The sequence below is a fragment of the Lissotriton vulgaris genome, chromosome 7, assembly GCF_964263255.1.
Source record: "Lissotriton vulgaris chromosome 7, aLisVul1.2, whole genome shotgun sequence".
Taxonomy (NCBI): Eukaryota; Metazoa; Chordata; class Amphibia; order Caudata; family Salamandridae; genus Lissotriton; species Lissotriton vulgaris.
Window position 1 is genome coordinate 1,526,520,783 of NC_141695.1, and position 25,632 is coordinate 1,526,546,414.

General features: G+C 46.9%; 1 protein-coding gene across 3 annotated transcripts in view; it reads right to left on the reverse strand.

Moving 5' to 3' along the window:
• Positions 1 to 25,632, reverse strand: part of LOC147705933 (hemicentin-2-like) — a 468,035-nt gene that overhangs the window by 230,201 nt on the left and 212,202 nt on the right. For all 3 annotated transcript variants that reach the window (XM_086932399.1, XM_086932398.1, XM_086932400.1), the window contains 3 exons: positions 15,933 to 16,232; positions 13,731 to 14,024; positions 12,057 to 12,140 (listed from right to left, as the gene is read on the reverse strand). In XM_086932399.1, the coding sequence (XP_086788525.1) occupies positions 12,057 to 12,140; positions 13,731 to 14,024; positions 15,933 to 16,232 (678 nt within the window). The remainder of the gene's footprint in view (positions 1 to 12,056; positions 12,141 to 13,730; positions 14,025 to 15,932; positions 16,233 to 25,632) is intronic.

A 25,632-nucleotide genomic window follows, 5' to 3' on the forward strand; every position in this document is an offset into this window, starting at 1 on the left:
TCTAGGGTGGCATCCACTTCTGGCCCAAACAGGTGGTCAGGATTGACAGTTTGGTTTAGGATGGTAGTCTGAATGTCCGGTTTAAAGCCTGAGATTCTGAGCCATGCATGTCGGCGCAGCAGAACGCTAGTGTTTATAGCTCGTGAGGCGGTATCAGCCACATCTAGAGCACACTTAATTGAGGCATTAGTGATAAGTTTTCCCTCCTGAACCAACATTTCCGCACCCTCCTTATACTGATCTGGTAAGTGCTGTAGAAGGGTCTCTAGAGTGTCATAGTGTGCCCTATCGTAGCGTGCAAGTAGCGCCTGCGTGTTGGATATGCGCCACATATTGGCTGCCTGCGCAGCAATACGTTTCCCTGAAGCCTCAAACACTTTTGATTCCTTGTCTGGGGGAGGAGCATCACCCGTGGTCTGTGAGTTGGCTCGTTTACGTGCGTTGGAGACAACCAGAGAGTCTAGCGGCAACTGTCCTTTGATGTACGTTGGATCAGTGGGCGCTGCCTTGTACTTCTTGTCAATACGAGGATTAATGACTCTTGCCCGGGTGGGCTCCTTGAAAACCTCTGGCGCATGTTTTAACACTCCTTTGAGCATTGGCAGTGTCTTGACAGTCTTTTCTGCCACTGAGAAAGTGTCAAAAAGAAAATCGACATCAACTGGGTCTGCATGGAGGTCGACGTCATGATTGGCGGCAGCCCTTTCAATTAAAGCATTGAAGGCCGCAGAGTCTTCCGTTGGGGAAGTTTTGGCAGCAAAAAGCTGCGGCTCGTGTCCCGAATGAGGGTCCCCAGGGTCGCCCCCAGCAGACCATGGCTCCGTGACATCCTCGGGTTCTGAGTAAACTGGATAAGCATACTCATCCTCGTCTTCTCCATCACCCTCCCCAGCATTTGAATGAGTGGGTGAGAGATCCTGACCTTGCGGAGATGCAGGCTCCATAGGGGCAGATGTACCTGCAGAGTCCAACTTCTTCTTAAGTGGGATGTGGAAATGCTCCAGCGCTGGCTCCGGGGTGATTTTCCGTTTAAGGAGAGATAGCTTGCCTGTGTTGGCGTCGATGACCACCTCTCGACGCTCCTCCTCCGCCAGTGGTTGGTGTCGTGGGTTTGGAACCACCGACGATGCCTTTGGAGTCGAAGCCAACTTCAAGGGCACTCCGGCCCCAGGTTTCGCTGCGAAAGCCTTCGGCGCCGTCCTTGGCGGCAGCGTGAAAAGAATTGGCATCTGCGCCTTCGCCGGTTTCTGCAGAGACTTGGGCGACACAGTGTCCTTCGGGTCGACCGCCGCGGCCCCCTCCCGAATACGCTGAAGGGAGTCTGTGACCTTCTTGGTAAACGAGGCAGAGGGACGGATCGGCTCGAGAGAGTCCTCCGAAGCCGGAATCGGGTCGGCGACCAAGGCCGCAGTCTTCGGAGCCGACGTAGCTCCCCCTTCGCCTTGTCAGATGGGAGCGGTGCAGCCAGAGCCTTGGGGTCAAGCGGTGCAGCCAGAGCCTTGGGGTCGTCCTGGCGCTTCTTCGGGGCCTTCTTATGGTCATCGACCTTCTTGGCGTCGACTCGACTCTTCAGAGCATCGACCAACTTCGGCGCCGACGCAGCCGCGTCGGGCGTCTTCGCCTTCGGCTTCGACACCGTAGTCTTCGGGTCGGCCATTTTGGCGTGGCTCTTGAGCTCGACAGCCATCTTGGATTTCTTCGGCGCCGAGGCCTCCGAAGCCTTAGATCCAACCAGTGCGACTTGCACTTTCGGTTTTGATACTGGTGGCGTCGACACTGATGGTTTCACTTTCAGTTTTTGCACCGGGAGTGGTGCCGCACCAATGTCTGTGACTGGGCCGGGAGGCGGAGCCGTGGGACGGGTATCGAGGTCGTGGGTAAGGCCCGAAGGCGATCCCTCGACCTGGGCCTCATAATGGTGGCTGGCCCCGGAGTCAGTGTGAGGAAGCTCCTCCTCCGAGCTATCCCCTACGGTGGCAATGGCCCCGTCGTCGTCCCCTACCTCCTCGACGACTTCCTCGAACTCCTCATCTTCCGCGTCGTAGCTTTCCTCGATCTCTGACGCCGGGTTATAGTCCGAGACATTCTGGATGGTGTCGTCTTCAACATCCTCCTCGAAGATGTTCGCCGGAGGGGGCGCCGAGCTCTGGGCCTGCAGTCTAGCGGCCCGGCGTAGCTTGAGAGTCTTCTTCGACCGGAACTTGGAGCAGGCCATACACTTGGCCTCGTCGTGGTCCGGCGACAAGCACTTGTTGCACACTGGGTGCACGTCGATGTGCGGGTACTTTGAGGCACACACTGGGCACCTCTTAAATGGACTTCGTTCCATGATGAAGTAGTCTGGAGCGTCGTGTAGGCCCGTCCGCGCCGACAGCACGCGGAAGGGCAGCAGTTGTTCGGAGCCGAGGAATAACCAACCCGAACGATAGACAATACCGACGCAAGTCCTAAAGACCTTTTGGTCTCAAGTACAGAAAGTTAAACAACTATAGATTCCGACAGAGGGAACCGAAACACATCCGAACCCAATGGCGGAAAAAAACAATCTGGGGATGGAGTCGATGCCCATGCGCACTGTAGTCCAGGGGAGGAGCCACCTATCTCGTGATACTTCGAAGACTCTTCCAGGACAACAATGTGCAATCATCCGGACCCAACACTAGGCGGCGATCTATGCACAGATATGAATTCAGCAGCCCACATGCCTCGAACATTTCAATTATGGGACTGTCTTCCAGTGTTGCCGGTCTGGTCTTAAACTGCAGTTTTCCCTCTGTGCCTTCAGATGTTTTCAGCTTCCTTTTCTATTTTGTTGTGTTATTTGAGTTGTTACTAGTGTTACATGTTCTGGTAGCAGATTTGGGCCCCTCATGCACGCGCCCTGATCTCATGCTTTCAGTTCAGTGAGGTCTTTGCAGGCTGTTTTGAGCTGTTTAAGCTGTTTTTCCTTAGGCTTTTTGGAGGGTTTTTTTCCAGACTTTATGAGGCTACTGCGGGTTGTGCTGCTTATGCTGCTTTGCTGCTTTTGCTAACAGAGCTAACAGTACTTAATTTGAGTGTTTTGAATGCCTACTTTAGATTCTTGTCTTATGTAGCCTTGTCAGTCTCCAGCTTTTTCCCCCACTCGGCTGCTCACAGTCGTGTATGAAGGACCCTGGGGACTGCAAGAAGGCAAGACTGCGAGGCAGCGGCGGGACAGCAGGGGCCACCCACCTTCCTACTCCTTCCTGCTCACAGACTCTCCAATCGCTACACCATGAAGAGACCCAGGCACCACTCCTTCGTGCTAGTGCTCAACGCTAGAGAGCCCTTAAAAATGCTGGAAGCAGTCCCCTGCTGAGTTGAGCAAAACTTAGGGAGATGTGCAAGTTTTTATGTGGGCCGCTAGCTGTTGCTGTGGCCCCTGCTGGCATGCAGATCGTGCCTTCCTTCCTTTACTTTACTTGAGGGGGCCAGTAGACACACTCACTTCACTTCAGATGGAGCTGGAGCTGGTGTCGCTTGCTGTGTTTGGCTTGCCTTAGCTTTGGCTTTAGCTTAAGCACTCAAGATCAAGGTCGGAGCAAGGAAGGCAAGATGATCAGGTGAGGGGGCCAGGGCCCAGGGCCACACCACGCCACTTGCACCCACCAGGTCGTGACAGGTTGTGGCAGATCGCTGGTCGATTACCTGGGCGGATGGATAAACAGCTCTGGTTAGCATGCCCTCCTTCACCCTCGCCGCGCCTTCGCCTTCACAAGGTTGCTGCAGCTCTCCTGTTTCTCACTCCCACTCTGCTCACTATATGCCGCCGCACGCTGCCCTTAGGTGCACGTCTTCAGCCCCCGCTGCAAGGCTTTGGCCCCGCAACGCTGCTGGTAGAGCTGTTAGAGCAGAGGCTGGGGACTGGAGCAAGGGGCGAGAGCTGAGGGAAGAGGTAGGCAACGATCCTGGCGTCCTCGCTCGGCGTCTTCACTTGCTTACTGCTCACCGAGGACTCGCTCGCTCGGTTGGTGTGAAAACACAGACTGGTACAGTGGCAGGAAGTGTCACCTAGAGGTGGTTTTCTGAACCCCCAAGAAGCAGGCATCACTGCAAACCCTGAGAAATGCACCTTAGCCACCAACTCTATCCGATACCCACGATACCACATACAGGAGGGAAGGATCAGTCCCCAGGTTGATAAGGTGAAGGCAATCCTTACCAGGAACCATGGACAAGAGGCATCCAATCTTTTCTGGGGCTGGTAGGTTGCTACCGCCGGTTCATCCCCCACTTTTCTAAAATGGTGGCCCACTGACTGACTTGTTACTAAAAAAATTAACCCAACCAGATTACTGTATGGTCTCCAACACATCAGCAGAGTTATGATTGGTTGAAAGATATGTTGTGTAGGGGTTCCGGTGTTGATATGCCCAGACTTCGAGCGCCAGTGTGTTCTACAGACATACACCTCTGAAGGAGGGATTGGAGTTGTTCTGTTGCAGCTAGACCAGGACGATTGTCTTTATCCGTTTGCATTTATTAGGAAACTACTGCAACATGAAAACTACTATTTCACAATCGAGAATGAGTGCTTGGTTATCAAATGTGCAATGGAAGCCCATCAATATTATTTGTGGGGTATCCCTTCATTCTACTCACCGATCATACACCCCTTGTCTGGCTTGCTAGGAACAAGGATATTAATTCCAGAGTATTGCATTGGTTCCTTTGGTTCCAGGACCGTCAACATCCTGGGAAGTTGCAAGGCAACACTTTCTTTCTGTGTTTCATTATGGCCCAATCTGCCTTTCCGAGATGGGAGCTATTGTTTCCAAGGGGCTGGAGAAGCAGAGGGAAACAACTCTAGCGGGGACCCTGGGGGTACAAGAGAAACACTGGCAAAAGTTCTAGTTGTTAGCCAGGGCACACTCCTTGTCACAACCAATCCTGTTAAGAGGAGGGTAGAGACAGCATATGATGTATGCGGCGAAGATGCTGAGAAGGGAGCACCACTGGACGAGGGAGGAGTGTCACGACTGAACACGAAGGAGAAACAGCGTGACCCAAAGAACCACTGCTGGAGCGATTGTCTTTGTCTGTTTGCATACATTAGGAAATTGCTGTAACATGAAAACTACTATTCCACAATCGAGAAGGAGTGCTTGGTTATCAAATGGGCAATGGAAGCCCTTCAATATTATTTGTGGGGTATCCCTTCATTCTACTCACCGATCATACACTCCTTGTCTGGCTTGCTAGGAATAAGGAAATGAAATCCAGAGTATTGCATTGGTTCCTTCGGTTCCAGGCCCGTCATCATCCTGGGAAGTTGCAGGGCAACACTTTCTTTCTGTGTTTCATCATGGCCCAATCGGCCATTTGTGGATGGGAGGTATTGTTTCCAAGGGGCTGGAGAAGCAGAGGAAAACAGCTCTGGCGTGGGCCCCAGGGGTACAAGAGAAACTTTGGCTAAAGTTCTAGTTGTTAGCCAGGGCACACTCCTTGTCACAACCAATCCTGTTAAGAGGAGGGTAGAGACGGCATATGATGTGTACGGTGAAGGTGCTGAGGAGTGAGCAGCACTGGACGATGGAGGAGTGTCATGACTAAACACAAAGGAGAAACAGCATGACCCAAAGAACCACTGCTGGAGTCATTGAGTGGAGGAAGCAGTGAGATGCGTGGAGAGGAGATATGAGGGCCTACTGAAACCGAAGAAGGAGATGGGAAAGAGGAGGCAGTATCAGCCATTGCCAGGTTTCAGACAGAGCTGGATGTATTAATGTAAAAGGAGAGGGCGTGCGCTCAACCATGGGGGAAGGCCGTGAAGACCAGGCCACCATGGCTCAATAACAGAGCAGTAGCCTCAGACAAGTGGCAAGAAGAGTCTGTCTAGCAATTGTTTGGTGGGGGTTGCATGGGGATACCTGATTGCCCCGAGCATCAGAGCCCCCGGACCTCCCGAGCACGAGTGACAGCGGAAGGGGCAGGTACAGCAGCCGGTGAGGTGCGGGACCCTCCAGTGCGACCCTGCGCAGCACGCCTCATCAAGGATCTGTGCACCGGAGAGGAGCCGACAACCCGAGGCTAGCCGCGGGAGCAGCTGGCGAGCTGCGAGGGCTGGAAAACCACCGGTGGGAATCACCGGTGTGCCGAGGTGAGCAGCGCAAGTAAGCCTCCAAAGCATCTAGTGCCACTAGTGCCCCCAACGCGCACAGCGTCCTCTGCGCTCGATAAGCCCGGCTTTCTGCGCCGGTGAGCATTGTGCACCTGTGGGCCAGGCATTGCGTTTCTTTCTTTTAAAAAATAAAAAAAGGGGCCGTGGCTAAGCCCCTGAAGGCCCCTTAAGACCCCAAAAAAACCTCAGAAGACCCCAGAAGACCACAAAAGACCGGAGGAGCTACAGGGGCTTTAAACAAATAACCAACCTACTTGACCATCTTCCAGGCTGTCAGGCGTGTCGCTGCTGGTGGCAGAGGCCCCTATTCAAGTAAAGACCACAACCCCAATAGTTGCAACAAGGGTCAAAACGGGAGTGTGCTTCCAGTCAATTAATTTACCACCGGAAGCACTACCCTATGTAGTCGTGTTAACAGGTGTGCTGCCTCTAAAGGAAGGCAAAAGAGAAAATGAAGTGGAGCTGAGGAACAAATGTGTACAATGGCTAAGATCCAACAAGCCATTACCATTATACATGTCTGGGGAAATATTGGCTGTAAGAAGGGGGCAATGGATAGGAAATGGAGCGAAAACCATTGCTGGGGATGTTATTGCAATAAACTTCAGGGACACATCTGTAGTAACCCACATATGTAACTCCCCAATGTTGGGACCACTAACTAACATACACCCCCTACATTTATCCTACTTTTACCCCCTACCCCCCTCACACAGACCAACATTTTTAAACAGGGGTCAAGTGAATAGGGCTCTGCACCCTGTGCAGCTAAATAGAGCAGATAACTGGCAGACTCCCTGGCAGGCATTCCCCCTCTACGATCCTGCAGTTGCAATGCATGCACATTGGAACAGGTTCTGTGCCCTGGACAATGTCGATTGACTTGAGTGGAATAAAATGTGCCCATTTCAGCCTACGAGGGGCAGTTTAGAGAAAAGATCCCGACTATCAGGGAGGTCGCCACTTACACCCTTAGCAGAGACAGGTAGTTCCTTTGTGGCACCTACTCATGAGTCTATAGCAGCTGACTCGGATGACACACTAAGGATTGGGCATGTAGCTGAGCCAAGGGTAGGAACCGCATCAGATAAGTTGGATATCCCCGTTGCAGTAGGGGAGGATATAGACAGGAGTCCTTTGGGGGCTGGCGCAAAAAAGGCTGAGACTCAGTATGGTATAAGAGTAGGGGTGGGCGGCCAGCTACGCTCCGTCTGCGGAGTGTGCGTAGTGCCGCCTACTCCGCATTTTGCGGAGCTGGCGGAGCCAGGCGGCACTCCGCAGACGGAGCGTAGCTGGCCGCCACCCGCCTCCCTCCCGCCCTCCCTAAATACTTTGAAATAAAGAAATGAAATAATTTAAAAAGCACTTACCTTGCCGCCGCTGCCCGCCGCGTCCCCGGGGCTCACTTACTTCCGTCTTCCGTCTTCCGTACTAATGCGCATGCGCGGGCGGCCGCGCATGCGCATTTTCACGAGAAAATGCGCATGCGCGGCCGCCCGCGCATGCGCAATAGTACGGAAGACGGAAGATCGCGAGCCCCGGGGACGCGGCGGGCAGCGGCGGCAAGGTAAGTGCTTTTAAATTATTTGATTCTTTTATTTCAAAGTATTTAGGGAGGGCGGGAGGGAGGCGGGTGGCGGGGCTGGCGGTCAGTGGTGTTTGCGGAGTGGGGCTACGCGGAGTGCGGAGGTGGGCGTAGTTTCTCGCCCACTTCGCGTAGCTCCGCGAAGCCCCACTCCGCGAACTCCGCCCAGGGTTATATAAGAGTCATATCCTGGAATATTGCAGGGGTGGCAGCTAAATACAACTTAAAGGATGGACAGACTTTTTAACTAGCTTTCACATCATTTGCCTCCAGGAGACCTGGGCTATTGAACCTGAACAATACACACTAGAAGGGTTCAAAAGTTTTGCAGTCCCCGCAGTAAGTGCGCCATCTGGAAGAGCCATTGGTGGACTTATAACATACGTAGATCTCCGCATTCAGGGGTCCTGGTCAAATCTGAGCTGGGACTCAACAAATATGCAAGCGATAGGCTTTCGCCACAAGGGCTTAAAAATCACACTGATAAACTGGTACAATGCGGTGGGCTCAAATAGCAGAAATAACATTATGAAAGAACTGGACGATCGTTTTAAAACCATGTCTTCAGCTAATAAAGCCATAGGGTCCCCATATACCATCTTAGCGGGAGACTTTAACTGCCACTTGTGTGAAAAATTAAGACCAATAAATAAGGACTGGTCACGGTGCCCAGAGGAAAAAGGACCACATTTTGTTCATACCACTGAGGGTAGGGAAATGGAGAATTTTATAAATAGGCATAACCTATCATTTACAATGGACTTAATAACGATAGGCAATGCGAGGGAACCTAATGCAAAGTACAAAGAAAGGGGTTGCCACTCCTATATAGACTTTGTTATGATGTCCCCAACACTCAGAAAATGGATCACAGTCCCTTCAGTGATCATAACCCATTGGTATTGGTATTGGATCTTAAATGTATGAACCTTAGAACAGCAGAGGGTGTACCCGATGCCATAGAACAGGCGCCGGCACAAGGGAGAAGACTTAAATGGGCCAAGATCAATGGAGACACATTTTACTTCAATCTTGTAACGAAAGGCCAAAAACAAATAAATGCTTGCCTGGATGAAAATAAGGGCGGCCAAACTGTGGTTAGGGCCTTTGAAGAAATTGCCCAACTCGTGGATACCCTACTGAAATCCTCCACAGGAGCCACATTGCCTCAGACCCCACGATGGTTTGATCACGATTGTACCAAGGCATTGAAAGACCTAAAAAAATGCCTTACTGATCAACCAAAGGACAAAGCTAAAATAGCAGGCAGCAGATCCAACTATAAAAAAGCCCTGAAAGCGCGCAAAAGAACCTTACAAAATCAAGCATGGGAGGACCTAAGGGAAGCAGCAGAGAGGGGTGATACTGCGGCATTCTGGAGAGTTATCAACGACCCATGTTTTAAAAACCCAAAGGGGCCAGATATAGTGAATGCAATTCTCCCCGAACAATGGTACAATCACTATCTTGGGCTTTACAATCATACTGGGATGGCACTGCAAGAGGAAGGTGAAAAAATAGCAGTATCCGTAAGCTTAGATTTTTCGCTGGGAGAAGTAAAATCAGCAATCCAAGGGCTTTCAAAAAATAAAGTGCCAGGCCCTGATGGCATCCCCCCTGACCTTTATTTGAGCAATATTGACTTGTGGGCACCCATTCTCACTAGGGTCTTGAACGAGGCAGTAGTGGCAGGACTGCCGGGTTCTTGGTCCTCGGCAATCATTGTCCCAATTCACAAAAAGGGCAGCCGGGATGATCCCCAATGCTACCGTCCTATATCACTAATAGATGTAATGGCTAAAGTTTTGGGACGCGTGATCTTAAATCGTCTACAAACTTGGGCAGAGGACAATCATATTTTAACAGATGTACAATATGGGTTCAGAGAAGGGAGATCCACAACAGATCAATGCTTAAATTTGTATCTCCTCACTGCCAAATATACCATTGCCGCCAAGGGGACTATCCATATGGGTTTCATGGATCTCTCAGCGGCCTTTGATCGTGTCAACAGACAGAAGTTATGGGCCCTGATGACCTCCTTGGGGGTGGATCAAGGGTTAGTGGACACGTTGAAGGCATTACACTGGGAGACCACAGCTTCAGTTCGTTATAACAAAGAAGGAATGAAGACAGAGCCATTTCCATGTACAAGCGGTGTCCGGCAGGGCTGTATATTAGCTCCTTTTTTATTTTCATTGTATATTAATAATTTGGACCGAAAACTTATGAAGTTGGGAGTGGACTCCCCCCAAATAGGCCAGCGTCCGGTACCCGTTCTCCTGTATGCGGACGATGCAGTGTTGCTAGCCCGCACCCCACTGGGTTTACAAAAGTTAATTGATGGTTTCGTCAACTTTATGAATTCACTGGATCTCTCAGCTAACCTGGATAAGTCCTTCGTCATGTCCACAGGTACAAACTCCAAAAAGGACTTTTCACACAGTATAGGACCACATAGACTAGGAAGAGTTAACTCCTTCTCTTATCTAGGCGTACTCTTCGATGAGAAACTGGAATTCAGAAACTTTGCTGAAAAACATGTAGTCAAACTGGTGGCCTCAACGGGTGCCATAATGGCATATGGGAGGAGGCTAGGCAGATGGTCACCGGAACAGATACTGAATCTATATAGAGCGGTTTCTTGCTCCAAGGTGTCATACGGGGCAGAAGTTTGGGGCTGCAAAATTAATCATGTGCACCAGATACAAGCTGAGGAAAATACATTTTTTAAAAGACTATTAAAGGTTCCTCAGAGCACCCCCTCATACATAACACACATGGAATTGGGCGAGCCATATATAGAGGATAGAATTATGGTTCGACCCATCCTGGCCTGGATTAAGATTTAGACAAACCCAGAGGCCGGTCTCAGCAGACAGATCATTAAGGATTGTTTGAGCCGGGACAGAGGGGGACAGATCCCGTGGCTCAAATATGTAAAAGACACTATGGAAGGAATTGGTTGCAAGAATTTGTTCTTCGAGCCGGAGTCCATGACCAACCTGAATAAAACCTTGGCCAAAAAACTTTTCACTGCTTGGGCAACCGCCAGAAGGCCCAACGCTGAAACCGGGAAAACATCCGTGGTGGCCCATGGTTCACTAAAAACAACGCCTGGAATGGAACCATACCTGGCGGTGATGCACAACGCACAGGAAAGATTTTATATGACTAGGTTCCGATTTAATCTCCTTCACCATTTACTGGCTGTTCCCGCAGGATTCACTCGCTCGGTAGAGTTGAAGGGTACCTGCGGCTGCGACACTAGGTCTCCGCAGGATACCCTTCACTTTGTTTTATTATGTCCTTTTTATTCAGACCCTAGAAGAAAGTTTTTAGTAAGGATCTTGAAAAACAAAAGACTGAGACATGCTAAAGCAGCCCTCCTTTTTTTGCAAAAAGCCTCAGACCCATATACTCTGTTATGTATAATAAGCTTTATCAAGGTGGCCATGAGACTAAGGAACTCCAGGGAAATATTGGCCCACATCAATTTATAGTCTGAATCAATGTTTGTTTAAGATTCCCAATGATCTATTGATCGCCTTGCCCCTTTTTAGACCTATTTTTATTGCTCTTAATATGCCTTTTTAAAAAAAAATGCTTTTTAATCATTGTATGTATGTATGTATTTTCATGTTCTTTAATGGTATCTTTTTAAGTACCGAATAAAGATATTTGATTTGATTTGATTGGGTTATAGGGTGGTTGTGGGGAGCACTTGAGGTGAAACAATGAATGGTGATGGTGTTTAGATGGGTGAAATAGGGAGCTCAGACACAAGAGGTGTTGGTTTATTGAACAATTTTCCCCACAGTGCTGATGTATTTTTCCTTAGAACTGCATGCAACGCAACTGAGTTTTTTACTGTTATGCCAGGATGTAGGTGATGGGATTCCAACAAGAATTTTGACCTGTCTACTAAGGCCTTCTTTTACTTTTTCCCCAAGGGGTATTCTGAGCCAGCAGTGAATAGAGGAAAGAGGGGTAGAAGACCAGAGGAGAACCGATCTAAAGAAAGCCAAGCAACAATAGAAACCATAATGCAGTGGGGGCATTTTCTTATGTTTTTTCTAATACAAATACATGACAATTACCACGCTGCTTCCAAAACATAGCTGGCATCCTGTATGTGTATATATATCTTATTTCTATAAGGGATACCTAGCCAAATGGCAGTGGAGAGCTGTACATGGTAAAAGGCAACTTAAAGTCAGCAAGTAATAGGCGAGTACACATTCATAACTGACTCATTGCTTCTGACTCATTTTTACTCATCTTATTGTGCTAAACAGGAGGTTTTTTTGTACACTCATTTTCTCTTACCTCTTCTACGCAGGTGGCTGAGGCCTAACAGCAGCAGCAATCCACCAGCCACGTACCACATCCAGTTTGGCAGATGGGGAGAGACTGTACAAAAAGGACATTGAAGTTAGAGAGGAGGAGATCAACAAATGCAAGAAAAAGGCCTAACAGATAGCAGTAGAGAAACCTATTTGATTATACTAAAAAAACGTGGAAGGCAGACGGACACTGCTGTGACTCAGTTGATGCTGGTGGATTGGACTGATGCATGCTCGTGGAGGCGTTCACAGGATATTGACCAATCAGTATAAGTGAAAGGGCTCATGAGATGCTAAAGGAGCAGCACTACTGGTGCAGTGGAATAACAAATACTGGAGGTCGGTGTCATTGATATTACTACAGGGGGCACTGGTAATGCTGGAGGAGTCTTACAAAGCCCAGAAGATATTGTTTGAGAAGTCCAAATACATACTAGGGTGTAGGCTCCATTTATTCAGTATAATCATGTACTTATATTTGTGGAACCAACTAGTACTGGTGTTGTGTGCCAGGCCACAGCAGTAGAAGGCCTAAAGGACACCTGTGTAGGGGCTCATTGGACTCTGAAGGAGCAACCCAATACCTACTATTGTAGTGATATGACAGAGACTAGTGTAGTGCATTAACAAACATTATTTAAAAAACCTAATGGATACTGAAGAAGTGGCTTAATATGTATGCAAAAGATATCACTCCTGACTCTGATGTCCAGTGATGGAACCATGTGCAGAGCTTACCAGGCTCCATCCTCTTTCCCCATGGTTGAAGACAGCTATCAGTTGCTATTCAATAGCTGCCAACTGCCATCTGCTAAGGAAAGTTAGCCTTCAACCGCAGGGCAATACCTGCCCCCCATGGTGACGACAGTGTTCCCTCATTACCTGTACAATACTTGGCCCTTCCCTCTCATGGTGCTGAGGGTAGTGCCGCTTTACCCCCATATAACACTTGACCATCCCATCACATGTTGTCTGAGGGCAATGCCCCTCACCCCCTTTAAAATACTTGTCCCTCCCCTCCTAAGCTCTCTGAAGGCAGTGTCAGTACAATACTTAGCCCTATCTTCACATGCAGTCTGAGGGCAATATCCCCTCACTGCCTGCACAATACTTCACCCTCTCCTTTCATTCTGACAGTTGGCTGTGTCACCTAGGTTCCCGTACAGTAGTTGGCCCTTCCCTATCATGCTGGCTATGGGCCCCTCACTCCCTGTTGACTGATTAAGCTGCACCCCCTTTTGCCCCAAGTTGACTAAAGGCAGTCATCCATTGATCTTTCTACAACGCTTGCCTCTCTCTCCATTCCATCTTTACTTGCTAAAGCCAAATGCCCATGGCCCCCTGTACAACATTTGCCTCTCTCAAATGGTTCATCATGCTTGCTGATTGCAGTTTCAAAAACTCAAACACAATTTTCCCCATACTCTGAGGCCACCAGTGACCATGCTGGATAGTGAAGTCACCTCACACTCCTTATGCAATGATTATTTCACTACCCCCCCCCCCCCCAAGAGGGTCAACATCTCTCACTCCCTCAGCAATGGTTACAGCACTTTAATAATCTTTTTTCCTAACCCTACCCATGCTGAGGAACAGTGACACACATATCTGATACAGATGAACAAACCTAATGATGCAGTGCTAGCCAGGAACTTACTGACAAGTTTTATGCTGTCTCGTGCTATGCCCTGGATGGTGGCATGTCGCACAATGCACGAGAAGATTGCCCCACTGTGCCTGGAGTAGGGCTCAAACAGGTATGACTCCTCCAGACTGAATGTGCCATCCTGGTTGCGCCACCTCCTTGCAGGTGTGGGGATGTCAGCAGGATACCCATTAACAGTCCACAGCACTGAGATTTCAGGTGGGTAGAAACCGGTCACATTACACAGGAAGAGCATGAAATGCTTCTTAGACCATCCTTTATCCAGGACCTGCACTGTAGGGCGAACTGTGAAAGCAAAGACAGACAAGAATGAGTACAATTTCCATTACAGCGGTCTGCGAAGTGAGAGAGGTCATGGCTGAATGAAGTGAGGGTAACTGAAGACATATAGGCAATCTTGTTTTCTGGGAGGAATGTAGCCATAAATGTATTCAGGCCCAGCTCTCCCATACTGCTGCACTGTTCTGCTTCTGTCATTTTTCTGAGTGCACCTTTTTCTGCATTTCCCTAATTTGTACTGATTTCTCCTTCTTTCCCATCCTTGTTCACTGCTTCTCCTTGTATTTCCCCCTCATTTCCACCCCCATCTGCTGCCCATTTTCCCACCTCCTACTTAGCGCCGCCTACCACCTCTAAGAGCCCCTCCCTCCTCCCAGGACCTACTTAATGGAGGCCATGGCGCGACCCCATTGAGCAGGTCCTAGGTCCAGATCTCCCGTGCTGCTGCCCCACTCTGCTTCCTCCTTTTTTTCTGAGTGCTTTCTCCTGCTTTTGTCAAATTTTTGACTGCTTTCTCCATTCCTTACCACCATTTTTCTGAGTGCTTTCTCCTGCTTTTGCTTCATTTTTTATTGGTCTGTCCACGACGCCGCTTGCAACTCCAGGGATTTGAGACCCTCACGGGTAAATAACCATGCTTTATAAATCATGAGTGATTGATTGATTGGGTAAGGACGCTTTAGTCATGTGGAGCAATATTGCATGGGTCACAAGCAGTTCAGGGTGGAATTGTGGAATGTTAATGGTTGTTGGTGTAAGAAATGGAGGCTGTCAAGCCATGTAGAGTTAAGATGGGCATAGGTGAGGGAGTTTTCTTGTTGCCAAGATTGGCTGGAGATGCAAGTGGTGGCAGCAGCGATGCATGCATAGTAAAAACAGCAATGGGTGAGTGAGTTGGGCATCGGTTTGGGGCGTGGGGGCAACTAATGCCTTAGATACATATAGTTGAAGTGGCCTATGTATGCATGATAAGAATGTGCCTCATAAGAATACCATGTACTAGGCACACAGGAAGGTCTACAAAACTTGAGCCTTTTTAAAATAGTTTTCACAAAACCCCTAACAACTTGGTTTTATACTTAACAGCAAACTGAAGAAAATCAGAACAAAACATTAGTATAGATCCCATTCAAAATGACCCAAAGAATCAAACCCCGCCTCCACTGGAGTTTCAGTCTGGATACCTTCCAGGACTTCTTGTTATCTGGAACCTTCTAACTTGTGATGGGAGCAGTCTGGCCACCATTGGGACCGCCCTCATGAAGTCTCCACTGTGTCTCTCCAATGCACATCATGTTGACCATTTGCTAGTCCACCACCCAGTTCTACGTATTCCCTCTGGAATGAGGGAAGGGGGTGTAAAATTCATACAGATATTATGATCCACGGTTTTATCCACAAAACGTCTGCATGCAATTACTTGGTGGGAGCTTGGCATGTGATACATTTGGATGCATGCAAACAAACCAGTCGATAACCGTTATTAAACAAACCATAACCCAACAGTCTTGGAACATGCGACACAGACAAATTGCTATAACTAATGCTATTTAAGGCATTAAAATAGAAACCAAGAAGTAGAACCCAAAAGACAGAAACAAAACATTGGAAACTTTAAAACCCACAACACTAACTGCAATGTGGCTTACTTCTCATTATCTTTTCAGAAGGAGAAAAGAGCTGGGTACTTGACCTGGAGGCTAGCCCAAGAGGTCTTCTTATCAAGGGACTCTGCAGTAGGAACTCAGGTTAGCTGCTGTCTGATGGGCACTCACCCAATAGGATCAGGTCAAACGTTAAAGAGGAGCCAGCCAATACTCAGGATGAATGTGGCCTTTAGGCAATGACCCCCGGGGCACAGACTGCATAGACACAAAAAGAACTGAGGATGAATGAGTACCCAGAGACACTCACCTCCAAAGACCAGACTGAACGCCACTTCAAGTGGTGATGTCAGAGAATTATGCAGCGCCTGGCATTTGTAGATAGCCGTGGTGTCCTTCTCCCTAGGAATGAAGGCATAGCTGCTGGTTAGGCTGGGCTCACCATCTGTGCTGTTCCATGTTGGGTAGAGAGTGCTGCCCTCCAGCACCTTCCCGTTTTGCAGCCACTGCACTGTGATATTGCTGGGGTATTGACCAGTTATGGAGCAGCGCAGCTCGCTGTACTCATGTAGGACCACCACTTGGTTTTGAAGGAAGAGCTGTGGCCGGGCTGTGAGGAAAGAGGAAACACTGTACATGGTTGGGCTAAGTATTGTGATGTGAGGGAAAGCATCAAGGAGGGATAACAGACAGGTGAGGGGGACTAGAGAAGTACACGAGAATGTGACAATCTTTATGCCATGAGAAATGGGATGAAAAGTGCATATGAAAAATGAGAAAAAATGAGCCTGCATAGGGCAATAAGTTACATTTATAACAGGGAATTTCACATTGAGTCTTCCACATGAAAAAGCCCTGTTTTGAAAACAATTTTTCTTTCTGCTTTCTTAATACAAATCCTCCATGTTTTTCCTAATGGGAAAGTATTGAAATGTATTTATCTATTAGTACACCAAAGTACACTGCCTCAAATAACAATTACATGGGAGACATCATTTTGCCTGACACTGCTTTGACAAGGTAAGTATTTAATTAACACTTTCCACCATATATTAATTAACCCCTCCCTTTAACACTAATGTTAACCATAGGCCAAAATTACACTTAATTAAATGTAATAAATAATCTTTACCGAACTGTAATGCTAACCCAAGCCTCAACGTATTACAGTTATTTTATATGTAATTAAATTAAGACATAAGCATTCAAAAACCCCAATAACAACATTATTACATTAAATAAGTAACCATAACTCCTCCCTAATACACCCACTAAGCCTAAAATAACTTAAAAAGTAACTATATTACAACACATAATTTGCCTTAAGTTAAGTGTCAATTGTATAGCACACAATCACCAACGGTCACGTAGCACTTGTGAGAAAATAACAAACAACACCAACTATTACCTGCAACAATACCAACTCGATCATAACTTCTCTTGAGTGAAAGCCTGCATAAACAGAAAAGTTTTCAGTGTTTTCCTGAATGGAAGGAGAGTGGCTTCTCCGCGCACATTCTTCGGCAGCTTATTCCACAACTGGGGAATCACTACTGAAAAGGCTCTCCCGTCCATGCTGACTTTGTCAAACCATGGATAAAACAACAGGCTTGCCTCGGACGACCGTATGCATCATCCAGAAACATATCTACTTAGACGGTCTTTGACATATCCTGGTACAATGCAATAAATAGGCCCTCAAACATGGCTGTCTGCTTAACAGGAAACCAATGCAGTTACTGCAGTAATGGTGTAGCATATGGTCGCCTTGGAAGCTTAAGAATTAGTCATGCCATCTCATTCATTACTACTTGAAGCTTCCCTAACAGCTTGTCCAGAAGCACAATATAGCGCATTTCTGTAGTCCAGTCCCAACACATTCAGTGCCGTCACCACAGTTTGCATAGTTGAAAAGGATATGAGGGGTACCAATTTCCAAAGTTACCGCAAAAGGCCCACACAATTTCTTAACACTAGCGTCACCTGCCTGGTCAATGCTAGCTTACTGTCCAACTTAAGGTCTTTAGACTCTTTAGACTCTTTACGACAGGCACCGGTGTTGGTGTGGCGCCTAACTCTTGTGGCCAAATAAGGTTTGACCAGGGGTAGCCACCTGTTGTGATTGCTAGAACCTCGGTCTTATCTGGGTTTACTTTAAGCGAGTTAGCAGTCATCCAATTCATTGTAAACCTGAGGCTGTTCTGTGCGCTTGACTGTGCTTGCATAGAATTATCGATCTGGAGGACCTAGTTAAATACCTGACAGTCCATTTGTGCTTGTGCCGCTACCAGTGGCTGGAGGTAGATATTAAAAAGCAGACAGGACAAAGTGGAATCCTGGGGGAACTCCATAGGACAGTGCTCCTTTACTAGACACACAGCCACCCAACTGGTCCGATCCATCAGGAAGGAGGAGATCCACTGAAACGCCACGCTTGGGATTCCCTGCTCCTGAACACAGTTCTAAAAAGAACAATTGATGGACAGAATGCAGACAATGTCATACATTCAAAGTAGTGGGCCATCGTTATTTTGCTCACCATTCCAGTTTGGACCCAGCCACATGCAAATCATTCTTGACCCTACGCCCAGTGAGAACAGTCCAGCCCGAACTGCAAGGCCCGTTCCTCCCTGGACTGGAAACAAGCAACCTAGGACTGGTTTCGGGGTCTCACCCCTTTTCAGCCAGGATAGCTAGATTCCAGTGGCATGAAGAGCACGGGACCCCCATCTGGGCATAGCCGTCTCACTCTTGGTGACAAATGCAAAAAGAAAAATTGATGGACAGAATGCAGAACAATGTCATACATGCACCCCAGTAGTACTGAGATCTGGGCCTAAATCCATTATTTTTAGCTCACCATGCCATTCCAGTTTGGACCCAGTCATATGAAAATCAGTCTTGACCTTGCACCCAATTGGAACAGTCCAGCCCGAACTGCCAGGCACGGTCCTCCCTGGACTGGAAACAAGAATTCTACAACTGGTTTGAGTTTCACCGCTCTTCAGCCACAATAGCTTGATTCCAGTAGCATGGAGAGCCCAGGACCCACGTCCGGGCATACCCGTTCCACTCGGGGTGACAAATGCAAAAATAACAATTGATGGGGATGAATGTTTTGATTTGTTCTTAACACTGGGGACAGGAAAACAATGTGTTATTTTTTTTTAGAACTAAAAATATTTTAAGAAACCAAATTTTAATCCTTTTTTTACTAGTTTGTAATTTGTACATGTATACTTTATGGTTGAGATAAACCAAATAAAGTTAATTTTTGACTGACTGACTGATTTGTTCTGCATTCCGTCCATCAATTGTGTGTCTTTCGCTTTCTCGCCCTAAGAGCGCCAGGTATGCCCAGACATGGGTCCTGGGCTCACTGTGCCACTGGAATCAAGCTTTCCTGGCTGATGCAAGAGAGACATGTGTTACAGTCCTTAAAAAATGACAATTCAAAAATTCTAAAACCAGCCGATAAAGGGGGTGGAATAGTGGTTCAAGATAGGAAAGATTACAACACCAAGATCAATAAACAAATTGGTGAGGAAAAACATTACAGAAAAAGGAGTACAAATCCATTACCTGACATCAAAACACAAATCTTAAAAATTACCACCGAAGGCAAAGAGGAGCGTTATATCAGCAAGAAAGAATTTGAATTTCTAAATGCAGAAAACCCCAGAACACCAGTACTGTATACATTACCAAAAATCCATAACAGCACCACCAATCCGCCAGGACAACCAATACTGCCAGGATGTGGGTCCATCCTGGAACCCATTGGCAAGTACATAGATTTCTTCATAAAATATTTTGTGCCCATACATGATACATATGTGAGAGACACTATGTTTATGATCAACCTAGTAGATGGCTTACCTTATAACATAGATACAGACTGGCTGGCCACATTAGATATCTCCTCACTATATACCAATTTCCCTCATAACGAAAGCATCAAGGTTATAGAGGATCTATTAGAAACAAGACCAAGGCCACTGCAGGTACCCACCTCATTTATCATTTCACTACTACGCATTGCTCTGCAATCCATCTATTGTGTTTCTAACGTTGTCTACTACCAGCAATGCTCTGGTGCCAGTATGGGGGCCATTTTTGCGCCGAACCTGGCGAATATCTATATGAACGATGTGGAAAACAAATTTGTTCGGACCGCTAACAACATCTATCAGCCCAACATTAGATGTTGGAAAAGGTATATTGCGAACGATTTCTTAATTTAGCCTGGGACCCCCGAAGACTTTGAGCGATTTGTGCAATATCTGAACACCATACAGGCACATTTAACTTTTACTTCCACCATTGACAAAACATGTATTCCTTTCTTAGACCTTAAGATACAACATGAGAACGGCTCTCTATTCACGTCCTTGCATGGAAAACCCACAGAGCAAAGCACCCTCCTATTGTATGAAAGCCAACATCCAAGGGCACTGCGAGACGGCTTACCGTTTGGTCAATTTTTGCGTCTACACAGAAATTGCACACATAAAAAAAGGTTACATGGCAGAGGCAGAAATACTCAAATCCAAATTGATAGCAAGAGGATATCCTAATAAGATAGTGCACGATCATTAAAAAGGGCATGGTTCTGCCACAGAGAAGAATTACTAGCGATAAATGAAAAAAAAGTATATAGACAAACTTATATGTGTGACAACCTTTGGAGTGCACTCTAATAAGGTCCGCAGCTTAATCAAGAAAAACTGGCACATAATAAAAAGTATTGACTCTTCCATTGAAGCGCCTCTCTTTGCGTACAAAAGAGGTAAAAATGTGAAAGACCATCTTATCCACTCTTCTACTGAAAAGATGGCACAGCAAACAAATACGTTGCAATCAGCGTGGAATCTATGCTACTATTATAAAGAGAGAACTTGCACCTTTTGGCAAGGTAAACTCGGGAACCACAGCGCCAATCCACACACCCAATACATTGTTGTAAACCACAGGTGTGTAGATGGACATAGGCTGCAAAAAATAAAAAATAAACGTAAATTAAAAAAATAAAGTTAAAAAAAAAGTAGTCCCCTAAAACAAGCGCCGGCTGCGACGTAGCGCTGACCGCTACCTACACCTGCGTGATGACGCGTGGGGAGGAGCGGTGACGTGCGGCGAGGAGTGAGGAGTGGCGCGGCGGCTCAGGTAAGGCGAGAGGCGGGAGGCGGTCTGGGCAATGTCGGGGCGGGCGGGGGCTAAGTCGAATGCGCGGCTAAGGTAAGGCCTGAGGTAGAAGGGAGGCGGGAGGCGGGTGGGTGGGGGACCCGGCCGGGACTAAAGAAATGCTCAGAATGCATCACCCAGCCCCCTTCTGCCCCCGGGAACGCCGGGGCGGGCTGGAGGCGGGCGGGAGGCAGGCGGGCGGGCAGCCGTACAAGCAATGTCGGGGCGGGCGGGGGGCCCGGCCGGGACTACACAAATACTGAAAATGCAGCCCCAGCCCCCTTCTGCCCCCGGGCAACGCCGGGGTGGGCTGCTAGTTTACCATAAATAAAGGACCATTTTCGCTGTGGTAACTGCATTGCATGCCCCTTGACATCCAATACGAACGTCTTTGAACTCAATAATGTAGAACATACCCTCAAATGGATTTCCAACTGTAACACAAGAAATTTGGTCTACTTGTTAATGGTGCCCATGTGGCCTGCCATATATAGGGCAGACACAACAGCTTATCAAAGCATGTATCGGACAACACAGAAGGCGGATACGTTCTTCAGTCCCAAATGCACCACTGGTATCACACTTCTCTGAGGCCAATCACACACTTGATGAGATTAAATGGCAAGTCATTGAGAAAGCCAACATCACTGCAAGAGGTGGGGACATGACGCAAATTCTCCAATGTATGGAATGCCGTTGGATAGAAAGGACTGACTCCATAACTCATGGATTGAATTCCGCCGAAGAATGGCAGGGGTTTATAATTACATTGGGTTGATGTAAACTATGACTCTCTAGCAACTCGGCACAGAGGAAACATAGTACATTCTAGACTGTGTAAAGATTCTTGTAAATACTGGCATGATAAACTGTTCTTTTTCTCTTAATTGCATCCATTGTAATGTATAGGAGAAAAGTGCTTTCCTATAGATTAAGTTTTGCTAGAAAAGAAAAAAAATGGACACACTATATAAGACAAATTCCAGTACACCCTTGTCACTATCTAAATGTATTACTGTGTAATGTTCATGAAATATTGTTTCACTTTGGAGTTATTCTACAATGTTAGCACATAGGATAAATGCCAGTTGTTTAAGTCCCCAAATCATGCTCTGAGTAGTGTGATTTTCCATACAGCTGGAATAAAATATTCTTTTTCCCTGCAATATTTAAAATGTTTATAATATATCCCTATGTGTTTAGGATACTAATATATGTAAATTATGCCTCTCCATGGCATTTCTACACATTACATTATTCTTGTATCTTTCTTCCTCCCCTCTGAGACACGGGTCTTTCTTCTGTGCAAACTGAAATTGCAAAATCACAGATCACATCAGCAAATGGCGATCAGCACTGATTTCTGCCACTGCATGTATTAAAGTAAACACGCTTTGCCGGCTGGTTGTCATTGTAACCAGGCAGATGACCGGAGCGGTTCGAATTGACAGATTCATTCCAAAGTTGAGCCCCCTGTTCACATGGCGTCCCCAGCCTACAGCATGCCCTGGTTTTAATATATTAGTGCCTATTAGAGATGGGTGGCGGCACACTTCTTTCACCATTCTTTTATATTGATTTCCTAGCTATAAGCTGTGCTACTGTTAGTTAAAGCGCCCGGTACTTTAGCATGCGCATTGTAAAATATTAACAGCATTCAGACCCCGAGCACGCATGGCAGGCCCGCCAAGAGCACGCCTTATATTTAGTACAGCAATGCAACATTAGAGAATAGTGGCGGCCTTGTGCTAACACTATTGTTTACAGCTCACCATTGCCGTCACGCGTTATTAGCATTTAGCCGTCTTATTGCATAGATTAAGCGCCTTACGCATGTGGCGGGCCGAGCTAACAGTGCACCCTTGGATTAGCATATTAATGCGACAGTGGAGATGGAAGGCGGCACCCCCGCTTGGTGCAAACTTTAATGGGTTACAGCGCCCTGAGGTCCACACGTGCAGTACAATACACATTAAGACCACATTAGAGACGAGTGGCATCTGGCATCAAGGTTGTTACATTTGTCACGGGGCTACGGGTGAAAAAGTTAGTTAATTCCATACCCTTCTCTACCTTAATCAACCACAGCACGGAGAGACCTCAGTGCTATCATCACTAACACGCCACCCCTGAGACCCTTGTTTAGAATGCTGAATGGGAGTTGGGCTGTCACTAACCTATTGGCATTACCCCACTGAGTAATACTATTCCTGTGGCACGATTGGTCCCACAGCCGGTCCAATTAAATTGAAGAATCTGCTCCATCACTACTACACTAAGTGGTAAGCCTGCTCGTACCTGTTTAACATTGTTGTGGTCAATTATTCAAAGATATATTGCTCAATACTCATACACACCATGCTCACTATTACAGGGGGTCATGTACTTCTGCCATCTACCACGATTGAGCAACCTATGATTAAGGCCGTTTGTCAGCCCACCAGTTCATCTCTTATACAGGGGGTAAGACAACCAGTTTCTCTATAACCCACAGTTCATTAATACCTCAAACGTCAATCTTCAGTTTACTGATCAATATCAATGTTGTATTCTCACATGTGCAGCACCCAACCGCGTCCCCGTGTGAGTATTCTCTTTTTCTCTGTCACTTTACCGGTGTCTCACTTATTTTACTGTCTCGCGAGGCTGAACAATCACTATCAGGTACTCATTATTCCATCTAAGTCCTTCCATTTTTAAGGATCCTAGCTGACATATAGCCTTCTAAGCGTATGCCTTCTTTTCTTTTTCTGATCATTAGATTGTCCCCATATCCCTTGGTCCTAAAGAGAACCTGCACAATAAAAGGGTCGAAACTCTGTTGACTGTATTTGAAAGCGAACCAGTTTAACAGCTCTGACTATTGTACACAGAAGCTGGAATCATTACTAAGTTTATTTTTGGTTGCCCTTTTAAAAAATTGTGGAAACCAAGCTGTACACGTTACATGTTTTTCCCTGTTTGTTTTATGGTTCCATTTCACTTGGGGACACAAAAGCACTATTGTTTTTTCTTGGTCTGTGTATGTATCAATTTGAATTTTAACAAATCTGATAAAAAGAATTAATGTGAACATAAAGTCTGAAAGGCCCTCTTTCTTTCTGACATCACCCTAACCTGTTTTTGTGATTGCAATTGTGCATTTGATTATTATTATAGATTAGTCTAACTTTCCGCTGGAACCGTTGTTTCTGTTACACGATGTCAAACGCGGCTTTGAGGTCGAGTAAGATCAGCGCTGAAGGCTTCTTCTTATCAGCCGCTAACCTAAGCTCATCCAGTACAGAGAGCATCACCAATTCAGTAATATGGTGAGCCCAAAACCTGCCTGCTGCGCATGAAGCAGCTGATGTTCCTCTGTAAACAGAGAGAGGGTTCTGAGCACATGTTGTTCCACTACTTTTGCTAGAAAGGGGAGCCTAGATATTGGCCAATAGTTCTTCAGGTTTTAAGGATCTGCCCCTGCTTTCTTCAGTAGTGGAGTTACCATGGTTTCTTTAAAATTACGTGGAACCTTCCTGCTTGCCAGGGAGGGATTTAAAAAGGAAAGCAGTTCCACTTCCACCACAGGGAGTGTCATTTTGAACACCTTGGGTGGGCAAGGATCTTCTGGTGAACCTGATTTGACTCTAGCCTTATTGCCTGCTAGGGAGTCTTGATCCAGTGGTGGAATACTGAGAGCTTCTCACCCTGAGAATCAGGTATCCCCTCCATTAGCAGAGGGCATGACTGATGCAGGTGTTACTTATTTCCGTTAAGTTATCCCTAACTTTCTTTAGGAAGAAGTTCTGTACTGTATCTTATTACAGTCCTCCAAATTAGCAGTAGCCGTCTGCTCCCACCATTGGCTAAGGTTCCTCAGCACTTTAAAGTTCTCTTTTTGTGTGTCACTTACCTCCCTAATCCTCAGCTCATAGAAAGCTTACTTCCTTGCAGTGATAGCTTCTTACTATAAGGCTAACATTACTTTATATTCCTCAAAGGCCTCCGGTTCATAAAGCTTTCGCCATTTCCTTTCATACTGGCATAGTGTTTGTTTCTTTCCTCTTAGTTTCTCTGTATACCAGGGGGTGGGGGCTTTACCTCTAGTCCTTACACTTTTTCTCTGTGCAGGGGCCACCTTCTCAATGGCTTCTGTCACCTTCTAGCCTGGTTGACTGTATTTCATTCCAGTTATGTACCGTCCCCCACCTTGGTGGTTGGAACCTTGATCGACTGGGCAGTGGGATCGTGAGTCTGATCAGGTAATGAACTGACCAGTTACAGGTTTCAATCTCCATTAACTTTGCAGAAGGCAAGGTTTTACAAAAAAGGTCTAAAGCATGGCATTTATAGTGGGTAGGGGTCTCCTGAAGTTGATGTAGCCCCAACATGGTCATCTCCTCACCAAGCCTTCTCGATGGTGGTCTCTTGATCCCTGATCCCAATGATATTTGAAGTTCCCTACAACCAAAATCAATTGGTATCTAGAGCACAGATCACTGACCACTTCCATTCACAGATCATTAAATAAAGGGGTAGGCCGGGGGGCGGTATACTACTAGCACTATCAGGCAGGAAGACTTTAGGCTTAGTTTTACCCCTAAGATCTCTGCCCCATCCACGCTTTCTGCTACAACCTCTTCTGCTTTCAAATGCCTTCTGCTGAACACTGCCACCCCTCTCTTTTCCCGCCCTGCTGGTTATGCATTAGAATATAGTATTCTGAGGGTAGGGAGGTTACTACATCAGGCCCTGAGCCTTCCTCTAGCCAGGTTTTTGTTACCACTCGAATATCTAGTGCTTCTTCCTGCAGTAATGAGAAGACTTTCATGTTATTTTTCTGT